This window comes from Aquarana catesbeiana, linkage group LG04 (genome assembly GCF_042186555.1).
Source record: "Aquarana catesbeiana isolate 2022-GZ linkage group LG04, ASM4218655v1, whole genome shotgun sequence".
NCBI classification, from domain to species: Eukaryota; Metazoa; Chordata; class Amphibia; order Anura; family Ranidae; genus Aquarana; species Aquarana catesbeiana.
The window spans coordinates 643,144,286-643,156,559 of record NC_133327.1 but is presented as its reverse complement, the minus strand read 5'-3'; the positions used below and the strand labels follow the sequence as shown (position 1 = coordinate 643,156,559).

The window sequence follows — 12,274 nt, the reverse complement described above, 5'->3', positions numbered from 1 at the left end:
AGCTATACGCGGCTGGTCAGCAGGGTTGAAGTTTTTGAATTTTTAATGTTAGAATACCTTGGAATATGGGGCTTCTGAGAATACTTTATTGCTGTAGCCAATTTGAAATAATTAAATAAGTAGCAGGTGTAATTTAAACAATAAGGACGACAAGTCTCACGTATTCTGCCAATGACTGACTTGCGTGTGAGTAACTCCAAATTTCCAACAGGCGGTGCGCTGACTTGTCTAGCATAATAACTACTTAGAGGTGAATACAGTAATATTTTTCATGTTTAAAAGAAGTTCATTATTGCTTCACTTTGATGAAGACTTCTTATCAAAAATTGAGTTAGTCTGTTGCTTGTCTAACTTGCAGATGGAGAGGTTGGCAAACGGCTTTATTTCAATTAAAAGCTAATGAGTTGCCAGTGCTTAAGCATATTTTTAATTAAGACATGCAGTGCTTAATTGTCTTCATTAATGCTGTTTTGAGTGATGTGAGGGAACTATGACAGGTTTGAAATGTAGTATTGACATTTGAAAAGCACGTTACGCACTTTGGTAGACATCCCGTTTGGCACCGTCCGGACTTAGCATTTCCATACAGTACATTTATCAATGTCTGTAAACTGCATTGCTTAGTGATGGCTAGACTTTATTTACTTGTTTTTTTTTAATAAATTAGGTTTTGATTTCTGTAAGCTAGAAGACATTTTTGGACCTGAGCCAATGTTAATTCTGGGAATACAGTTCAGAACATACAGTATCTCACAAAAGCGAGTACAGCCTTCACATTTTTGTAAATATTTTATTATATCTTTTAATGTGACAACACTGAAGAAATGACACTTTGCTACAATGTAAAGTAGTGAGTGTACAGCTTGTATAAAAGTGTAAATTCGCTGTCCCCTCAAAATAACTCAACACACAGCCATTAATGTCTAAACCGCTGTCAACAAAAGTGAGTACACCCCTAAGTGAAAATGTCCAAATAGGGCCCAATTAGCCATTTTCACTCCCCAGTGTCATGTGACTCATTAGTGTTACAAGGTCTCAGGTGTGAATGGGGACCAGGTGTGTTAAATTTGGTGTTATCGCTCTCACTCTCTCATACTGGTCACTGAAACGTCAACATGGCACCTCATGGCAAAGAACTCTCTGAGGATCTGAAAAAAAGAATTGTTGCTATATATGAAGATGGCCTAGGCTATAAGAAGATGCCAAGACCCTGAAACTGAGCTGCAGCATGGTGGCCAAGACCATACAGCGCTTTAACAGGACAGGTTCCACTCGGAACAGGCCTCGCCATGGTCGACCAAAGTAGTTGTGTGCACGTGTTCAGCGTCATATCTAGAGGTTGTCTTTAGGAAATAGATGTTTGAGTGCTGCCAGCATTGCTGCAGAGGTTGAAGGGGTGGGAGGTCAGCCTGTCAGTGCTCAGACCATACGCCGCACATTGCATAAAATTTGGTCTGCATGGCTGTCGTCCCAGAGGGAAGCCTCTTCTAAAGATGATGCACAAGAAAGCCCGCAAACAGTTTGCTGAAGACAAGCAGACTAAGTACATGGATTACTGGAACCATGTCCTGTGGTCTGATGAGACCAAGATAAACATATTTGGTTCAGATGGTGTCAAGTGTGTGTGGCGGCAACCAGGTGAAGAGCACAAAGACAAGTGTCTTGCCTACAGTCAAGCATGGTGGTGGGAGTGTCATGGTCTGGGGCTGCATGGGTGCTGCTGGCACTGGGGAGCTACTGTTCATTGAGGGAACCATGAATGCCAACATGTACTGTGACATACTGAAGCAGAGCATGATCCCCTCTCTTCAGAGACTGGGCCGCAGGGCAGTATTCCAACATAACCCCAAAAACACCTCCAAGACGACCACTACCTTGCTAAAAAAGCTGAGGGTAAAGGCGATGGACTCGCCAAGCATGTCTCCAGATCTAAACCCTATTGAGCATCTGTGGGGCATCCTCAAACGGAAGGTGGAGGAGTGCAAGGTCTCTAACATCCACCAGCTCCGTGATGTTGTCATGGTGGAGTGGAAGAGGACTCCTGTGGCAACCTGTGAAGCTCTGGTGAACTCCATGCCCAAGAGGGTTAAGGCAGTGCTGGAAAATAATGGTGGCCACACAAAATATTGACACTTTAGGCCCAATTTGGACTATTTCACTTAGGGGTGTAGTCCCTTTTGTTGCCAGCGGTTTAGACATTAATGGCTGTGTGTTGAGTTATTTTGAGGGCACAGCAAATTTACACTTATACAAGCTGTACATTCACTACTTTACATTGTAGCAAAGTGTAATTTCTTCAGTGTTATTAAAAAGATATAATAAAATATTCATACAAATATGAGGGGTGTACTCACTTTTGTGAGATACTGTGTGTGTGTGTGTGTATATATATATATATATATATATATATATATATATATATATATATATACACCAACAGTACTGAGCAAAAGTTTTAGACGTGTGAAGAAATACTGTGAAGTAAGAATGCTTTCAAAAATATATATTTTAATTGTTTACCTTTATCAATTTACAAAATGCTCATCAAAGTGAGCGAACACAAGACAATTCTAATTCAAATCAATATTTGGTATGACTACTCTTTGTCTTCAAACCAGCATTAATTCTTACATTTTCACACTTAAAAGTCAGGTATTTTGTAGGATTAGAGTCAGGTGTATGATTAACAAATTATACAAAGCAGGTGCTAATAATAATCATATTTCAAATGTAGGTTGACTCACAGGCATTAACTGAAGCAGAAACAGCTGTGTATCAGGTGTAAAACTGCGTGAGGAACAGTCAAACTCTTCTACTAAGGTGAGGTCGTGGAAGACAATTTAATGTACAGGTCATACACCATGGCAAGGATAAAAATGGTCAATTTAGCACAGTGGATGCAGCAAACTACATTGAAGGAAAGTACAGTGGGGTCCAAATACTCAGGATCAATCCTATGGCTTTTGGAACTGCTAAAGAATCCAATCCAGCACACTTCTTTTTTTTTTTTTTAACAACCAGGATTGCTCTTTATTGAACATATGCGAGGTACAGTAACAGCAGGTATCAAGATGATACAAATCAGCATAATGACAAACATCACATGGCTGATAGTACATACTTCCCACACAAACACAAATGGTACATTAAACGTCAAAGTAGCATAAGAAACGTAATTGAAAAATATAGGGTGAGTAGACCTACCAAAGAACCTATAATGAGATCCTAAAACACAAAACCTCCAATGAAAAAGGAAGAGGAGTGTGCATTGCGCCAACAACGGTTGCCAAATTTTGTCATATTTCTTAGGGCAGTTCCTACTAATGTACGTTAACTAATACATAGGCAGCATCACATTAACTGCAGACTCTCATGAAGCAAGCGAGAGAGGGGTGAAGTAGGTCCACTTGCAGAGTATTTTCTTCTTTGCATAATACAACAAATAAGAAGGCAATAGCTTAGTATACCTGGGTCTCTGCTCATCATCATGTATGCTCAGTAAAGATAGATCAGGGGAAAACTGGAGGGACTGTTGTAGACGGGTATGAATGAGATCAAAGACCTCTGTCCAGAACTGCGCCAACCCTAGGGCAGGATCAAAACATGTAAAAAAAATGTACCAATAGAAGAGTGATGAGTACAATCAGGGGACCTCTACAGGTAGATTATTTGCAGCCTCTGAGGTGTGTAGCATGCTCTATGTAAAATTTTAGTTTGAATTAACTTTTCCCTCGATGAAATGACCAACTTGGAGTTATCGTCAAAACTCTTCTCCAAGGACTCCCTATCCAGGATCCGAATATCTGCCCTCCACCAGTCCCACATCAATGATGTCAATAGTCTGGTTTTACTTTATAAATTGATAGCTAGGAACAGAATCACTGAACATTATTAGGATTGTATCATATTTACTTATATGAAAACCCAGCGTGGAAGCATGCTGTAGAAGGGTATGTAAGCACTGCTTACATACCCTTTTACAGCATGCTTCTATGAATTAAGCTTTATAAGTTGATCTGTTCAGCTCCTAGACTTGCTGGAGTCCAGCTGTCATATTGACATTCCATGGTTCCAGTGCTGGAAACCCTTGGGGACCCACAGGAGCTGCTGAGTCCAGGTGCCTTTTTAAGATGCCACATGGGACTCAAGTGGTTAATAAACCATTTTTGCAATATCACGTTATGAGAGTTTTTGTTTTTAAGAAGGAATATGAGAGGTCCGTGTCAGTCTGCACCTGCCAATTGAAGGATCTGGAATTGTGTTTTGTTTGAATAAAGAAGAGGGTTGATAACATAGATTTTACTGCCCAACTTGCTACTGACCTTCTGTTGATTTAGGGGTCGGTTCTATCTGGGGAATTGATCGCATAGGTGGAGTGGAACATCATTACAGCATGCAGCTAAGGGAGATCCTTTGTAGATAACAAAATACTACGTATACAATATTCGGACGCTTTATTTGGACATTTATTAGATTTACACCAATAGTAAACATTATTATTTGTGTTATATTTTTGCATGTGCAATTTGTATTATAATCACATTATTTATTTTATTTATTTATTTCAGGTACTTATATAGCGCCGTCACTTTACGCAGAGCTTTACATATACATTGTACATTCACATCCCTACCTTCAAGGAGCTTACACTCTAAGGTCCCTAACTCACATTCATACCTACCAGCATGTCTTTGGAGTTGAAGTAGTACTGAAGTTTATAAGTTGTGGGTAGAGCTCTGTGCATGCTTACTTAATTATAATCAGTGACAAATATAGCTCGGGTGTATATCCAAGCTTGACACGTCACAGCTATTGAGGGGTTGGGACAAGGCTGGACGGGGACAAAAATTTGGCCCTGGACTTCATCCAGACCGGCCCACTTTCATTTTGCAAACGCGCACAAAACAGTATATAAACTATACGCAACTGCGCAAAAAAGCCTTCCCCTTACATCAGGGTCCCCAGAGAGCCCCTCCTTACATTAGGGTCCCCAGAGAGCTCCTCCTTACATCAGGGTCACCAGAGAGCCCACCCTTACATGAGAGTCCCCAGAGAGGCCCCCCTTACATCAGGGTCCCCAGAGAGCCTCAGTCTTCCATCAGGGTCCCCAGAGAGCCCCTGCCTTGCATCAGGGTCTTCAAATAGCCCTGCATTTACAGGGTCCCCAGAGAGCCCCCCCTTACATCAGTATCCCCAGAGAGCCTCCCCCTTACAACTAGGTCCCCAGAGAGCCCCTTCTTACATTAGGGTCCCCAGAGTGCCCCCCTTACATCAGAGTCCCCAGAGAGCCTCAGCCTTGCATCAGGGTCACCAGAGAACCCCCACTTTCATCGGGGTCTCCAAAGAGCCCCCCCTTACATCAGGGTCCCCAGGGAGCCTCTCCCTTACATCAGGGTCCCCTGGGAGCCTTCTCCTTACATCAGAGAGCCCCCCTTAAAACAGGATCCCCAGAGAGCCCCCCCACTTGCATCAGGGTCCCCAGAGAGCCGCTCCTTACATCAGAGTCACCAGAGAGAGGGCGGGCAGTGAGAGATGAGGTACTCTCTCACTGCACAGTGAGGGCGGAACAGCAGTGATGCAGGGTGGGCGGTGAGAGATGATGTCAGCTATCTGCTCTCACCCACCCAGATCTCCTGTGCTGCCTGCCCGCTCTCTGGCTCTCCAGTGCTGTCCGCCGCACGGCTGCAGTGAGGCCATGGCCCGGTAGTGGGCCGCAGCCCTGTGGTTAGGGACCCCTGGGACTCGGGGCTATGGGCCCCAGATTCGGGGCTATAGCCCCAAAAGCCACCCCCTAGCAATGCCACTGGCTGTTACTGAATCGGAAACTCCCGGTAGTCCTGATGACCAGTACATGCCTGGGTAGGGATGATTTTCTTTCTGGAGCCCCAGACAGTGTTAAAGACCAGGTTGAATCTATCAGTCGGGAACCTCAGCTGAAATTTTGGCTCTTGTATTATAAGTGGCTCTTATAGTGTTTTGTTAAATTGTCTGACCCATTGCTAGAGAGATTCTCTATCACTTCAGTCTGTGCTTCAGAGAAACGTGTCATGCTCCTGCTGTCCTTTCTTGTTCAACTTTCATTAAACTAAATCAAGTGAAATTCTGTTTGACACAATGTATCTCATTTATCGGCGTTGTAATTTCCTGGTACTTGAAATGTCTCTTTTCCCAGGATTTCTCCTCTGCAGTCAATGAAAGGATCTTGTCATAGATGCAAGATCTTCAAACATAACTCCATCCAGTAACAAGCTGGCAGTTATGTAATGTCAATGAGTAAATATATTATCTGGTGCATTTCAGGTGTACTGCAGAGATCTGGGGAATTAATCTCGTCTCACAAGAAGTAGATTTATTCCTGTATAAACGTCATTCCCATCACACAAACACGGTGCAGATTGACTCTCAGTCTTTGCTCAATGATTGACAATGTAGTAGTCTGCTCTTTCCAGCTGAGATGTGGGGAGAACTGACTTCAACAACATTAAGGGTTCATGTTGATGGATGTTAAGGAGGCTTTGCAAACACTATCTACATCAGGGTATGCTCTGCGCTGCTGGAACGGTTCCTTCTCCTGCTGCTTATAGGGTTTATTAAACCTTATAGACAGTGGTCCTGCAGAATCCGCATCCGCTTGGATGCAAAAGCAACTCTGAAAGAACATCTCCTGTTCAAAAGCTTTGCACTGTGCTGGGCTAAATAGCCAATTGCTTAAGCACATGGTAGGGATACTGCTTGTAGCAGTGGGAGGCTTTGATCGCCTGCAGTTTGATGGAGACATGGCTTAGACAGCCTCTTAAACAGCTGGCTGTATGAATATTAAGCTTGCTTGGAATGCTGTTATTTGCAGAAATTGTGGACACTAACGCAGTTATTATTTCAGTTATAGACAGATGCTGGTAGATTGTCTAAATGTTTCCTTAATAATTGATTTAAGCAATGTTGTCACAAGTTTCCCACAGCAACCAATCAAATGCATTCATTATTATTTCACCATGCAAAGGGTAACTCAACTTTCCTGGAAAGAAAATAGCAAATAAAAAAAAAATACTATAGCATATACAATTGGGAAACAAGTCATATTGTAGATGAATGTTATTAAAAATTACTTTTTCTTTTTAATCTGCAGCTCTTTAATATTCAGTGAATTGCAATGCAATATGGCTGCCTGGAGGTGTTCTGTAAATAGAATGTGTACAGAGCACCCCCCAGATGTAATTTCCTGCTTGTGTGATTGGCTCGCTGATTTTCCCAGAAGTCTACATGAAGATACAAGCCAGATTTCAGGCATCCCCTGCAACAAAAATGTAATTTTTGGTGAGATACTCCCAATAAGAAATCAATTCTAAAGGGATGTAGGCCCTGCAATTTTCGTCTTTAGAGCTTTGCAAGTGCAGCAGCTGGTTGATATATAAGGGTACTTTCACAATGGGGCAGTGCCGGCATTAGCGGTAAAGCACCACTAGTTTTAGCGGCACTTTACCGCTGTTATAGCAGCACTTTTCGGCCACTAGCAGTGAGCTTTTAACCCCCGCCAAAGAAAGGATTAAAAGCGCCCATGTTGCTGCGCTGCCGAAGCACTTTGCAGGTGCTTCAGCAGTGCTGCCTATTCATTTAAATGGGCAGGGCGTTTTAGGAGCGCACCGCCCCAAAGATGCTGCTTGCAGGACTTTTTTGTCCTGTCCTGCAAGCACACCGCCCCACTGTGAAAGCACTCGGGCTTTCACACTGAGAAGGCATGAGAGGCGCTTTACATTCGCTATTTTTAGCGCTAAAACGCCTGAAAAGCACCCCAGTGTGAAAGGGGTCTAATGAACCACTCCCATTAGACTCACTTCTGCAGAGAGGCACAGACAAACACCCATGGATTTCTTCAGAATAGCAAAAGGTAGGAATCTGCAACAAAGTTTGTCAAAACTTGTAATGTACATCGATCACCCAGGGGGGAATTTTTTTTTTTCTCAACAGCTCTTTAAATCTAAATGTAAAGTTAAGCCAAAGATTCTTTCATGTATTTGTGGAGCCTTGTGATCATATATAATGAAGAATGCTGCAGTGTGTATAGGAACACAAAAGTTGTTCATCACCATAATCACAAATTTTCCTAATTCAGCAGTTCAGCTTGTTGGTTCAGGTTTGTTGCTTCCTATGTTGTCCTCCAACCTGATCATTGGACAGTGAATAAGCATAATCACCTTTCCCATCTTTCAACTACTGGAAAATATATACAGTATAGTACAACTGTGCCTTGAGCCGAGATCCTGTAGTTTCCACTTTCAAATCCATCATAGAGGTTGGAGGGGTTGACCCTCCCTTATAGGGTATAAAGCCTGAGACTATGAAGACTATTTAGCCTATGGTCAGACTGAGTTCCCAGATTATCAGAGCAATCTGTACATTCAAAAGTAATGGAAAGTCTATTCTATCTATCAAATTGCTTGAAATTACAAATGTTCGTGTTGCTTTACAGCAATCAGATCCCATAGCTAATGTTTCATATGTTGTCCTTCATTAAAGGTTTGAATTGGATTGGTTGCTATAGAGTAACACATTCAGTTATTATTCAGGGGCCCGATGTTGATTTGCACAAGACAAAAAGTCTTAAATAAACTTTTTCATATTGCCAATGGAGAATTGGCATCTACACAGCATGGAATAAATAGGGCAAAAGATCTCCTGGAGCATGGGTTCTGAACTGAATGTATCCATACCCAATCGGGGTATGCATACCATATCATAGGATCTGTGGGACTCGCGATCTCAGAATTAAAAAAATAAAACAAGATTATCTGTACCTAAAATAATAGTAGATGCAGCAATTTGATGTGTCAGATGATATGCCTGTAACATTGTCAGGAACAGGACTGACGAATGTTTTAAATGCCCATGCACGACCACAGATAGCTCTAACTGTAGCTAGTTTGTGTATTATTAATGTGTGGTTTTCATATGAGTAAACAGGATATAATACTAATAATGTTTAGAGATTATATTACTTGCTATCAATATATAAAGTAAAACCAGACTATGGACATCATTTGAATGCATACTTGGTACCTAATGAGACTGACGATAATGATTTCTACAGTCTGGTGAACAGAGTATGTAGGCATTAAGGGTAATCCATTGGGGGTCTGTAATTGTAAAACCCTGCACTAGAGCCACTATTGTACAGTGAGGGCTGATGTCTGACTGCTGCTTGTATCAGAGTAAGAGTATTACATGTGACATTGGTAAAATGATCTATACACAAGCTGAGACTCCCATAATTATATATTACGGCATCAATTCTAATCTTGTAGAAGAAAGTCATTTATACCGAGCGTTACACCACTCAGCAACTGTCGTCATGAAAGTCACCTTGGGATGCTGGAATATCTTTTTACTTTCATATGCTCAGAGATGACTAAGTAATGAGCTTAACCAGCTTTTTAAATAATTCAATTTGTGCCAAGCCAACGTTTGAGAACAGTCATTAACCTCCACCTGTAAAGAAAATGTGTAATGTTTAATTGCAACAGCAGGCCCATCCAAAGCATATTTCTGTGTTGGTTGGAGTGGGGCAGGGGGTAATCTTAGTAGGGGGTTCCTCAAGGTCTGGATGCTAAAGTATAATTTCTTGCCTCTCCCTTCCTGACCATGACAGAGTGACAATTCCAGAATTTTTCGCATCCTGGGGTATGTTCCAAACACTCATTTGAACTGGGACTGCCATGTAAATGAGTGTGAAGTGACTTAAACATTATAAACAATTCCAGGGGAATGTGGCCACGGCTGGCCATACACAGCGCAAATTTATTTCCTGCAACCATTAAAGGTTTGAATCTCGACCGATTCTTGCTGAACCGGCCGAGATTCGAACCGTGTATGGCCAGCCTAACTTCTATTAGCTGTGCCATGAACTGGGTAAGTGAAAACCTTCAGAGACATATTGGATCCTGGTTATTGGTCCTTGCATTGCAAACTTGACTGATGCTCAGATCAGTTTACAACTACCAAAGGGAATGGTACACATGGGTAGAGCAATACATAGAACAAACAAAAATTCCACAGTGTTGAGTAACTGGACACTGTGCTGGTGAATTTGTATATTGTTTGTCAGTCCTTGCATTGCTTACTAAATAGGCCTGTGTGCACATCTGTTTAAACACAGCAATGTTTAACATCAGCATTACTGTAATTTCTTCTCTATTTTGTCTTTAGGCTGGCCATGGGTTCCTCTCATAGTTCTTAGCTGTCTCTACTGCTTTGCCCAAGTTGGAATTGAATGGAGCCTGTACATATTTCCCAAATACAAGTACAAATTTCCACTTTGTGCACGGGGGAAATCATAAAGATGAAGAGAAATGAACAAATTTAGAAGAAACAGAGCCACAAAAAACCCATCTCTGAATATTGAGGAGGATCTCAGATGGACATCATAAGAATGTGTATCAGTATTCTATTTCCAGTTTTTATACTTCTGCAGATTTTTTCATAATAAAACTATTTTAATGATGAGTGTTTCCTGCTTTTCTGCTTCCAGTTATAATGAATGTTGCTGAACAACTGATTGTGGCTTTTTTGTTGAGCCAGTTACCTTACATTTGCTGGCAGTCCATAACGAAACTTGAATTCTGGATAATGGTGAGGAGCCACAGCTTTTATAATTCTTTTTTTTTTTTTATTGTATTTTTATAAAATTTTTACAAAGAAAAGATTACAGAACGTTTGAATACAGGAATGAATCAAAGGTTTAAAACAAAAAAAAAAAAAATGTCCGCAAAGGCAGGACACAGAAGTGTACTGCACATCTTAATATAAAGAATGTACATCAACTTAGAAGCATAATAAAAACATATACAGAGGTCATACAAGGCAAAGCTGATTTAGGGTATATAAGTATGGTAAAAAAAACTCCAGAGGGTAACAATTTACTATATACCTGGGAGTGATGGGAAGGGAGCGAGTCTCTGCAAGTAGAGTCAGAGAGTGGAGCATGAAGATTTCAGGACTCGATGGATGAAAGTTGTGCCCCATATTCCAAACTGTCCCAAGGCTCCCAGATTTTGTCAAATTGGGGTATAGTATCATGCACAATGGCCGTCATATATTCATTTCTGCGAGTCTCTGCAATAAGCTGAAGAAGTCTAGACCATGGTGGGGGAGTATTGGATAGCCAGCATAAAGGAATCAGTCTCTTAGCAGCAAGGAGGATGTAAGAAATTAGCCTATTGCTTTTTTTAGTAATACCTGAAAAAGGAAGGCCCAGTAAGTAATGTAGTGGGTCAAGCGGTAGAGATACCTCCACCACTTTCTGTATTAGCAACATCACTTCATGCCAAAAGGGCTGTATCAGAGCACATTGCCAAAAGATATGAAATATAGACCCTACAGCCTGCCCACATCGCCAACAGTTAGTGGAGCTTGAAGGGTCATATTTATGGATGATTTCTGGGGTCTTATACCAGTGCATGAGGATTTTAATGGATGTCTCCCTCTGTAGGACACATTTGGAAGACTTAAAAGTGGAGGACCAGATCTTATCCCACATCTGAGAGCTGATGGGCTGACCTATCAGATGGGTCCATCTTCTCATATACAAATGCGTGTCCTCAGTGAGGGGGGTTGACTCCTGGAGGATGTGGTAGATGGAAGAGACCAAATGTAGTTGGCAAGGGCCCTGTGCACATATATATTCAAAGAGGGTGGGTTTTTCAAGAGTCAGAAGCGGAGCCTGAGAATGAAAGAAGTGCCTAATTTGCATATAAAAATGAAACCGGTGTAGAGGTATGTCAAACTTTTCGCGAAGGGAATGAAAAGCATGAAACCTACGAGAGATTGGGTGGACCAAGTTTCGGAGCTGAAATAGGGAATTATTTATTCAAGGGAAAATACATCCCAAGGATAAACTATCAGGTATAGATGGATTTAATAACACATTCATAAGAGAAGAACACGGGGAAGAAAGAGAGAAGTTCTTAATGCATTTACACCATATGGTTCTTGTGAAATTCATTGGTGCCGTATATTGACGTCTAAAGATGGAGTCCATATAGGGCAAATGAGACCAGACTAGGAAGCATGGATGGACCGGATACAACACCCCCTTCTCAATGTCAGCCCAGTGACTAAAAGCCTGTAAGCTGGACCAGGAGACAATTACCCTTAGGTGCGAGGCGTAATAGTATTTAGCAATATCCGGTGAGCTTTTATAATTCTGGTGTAAGAATTCAATTAAGATGAACATAAGTAAAAAGCTATTTTACACAGTTGAAGTACATATATATGAACTTTC

General features: G+C 41.5%; 1 protein-coding gene across 2 annotated transcripts in view; it reads left to right on the top strand.

Annotated features, from left to right (window-relative positions):
* The window catches only part of HHAT (hedgehog acyltransferase), a 502,378-nt gene extending 491,917 nt beyond the window's left edge, over positions 1-10,461 (top strand). For both annotated transcript variants that reach the window (XM_073628427.1, XM_073628426.1), the window contains one exon: positions 10,201-10,461. In XM_073628427.1, coding sequence (XP_073484528.1) covers positions 10,201-10,331 — 131 coding nt within the window. In that variant the 3' untranslated portion in view covers positions 10,332-10,461. The remainder of the gene's footprint in view (positions 1-10,200) is intronic.
* Positions 10,462-12,274: the final 1,813 nt, after the last annotated feature.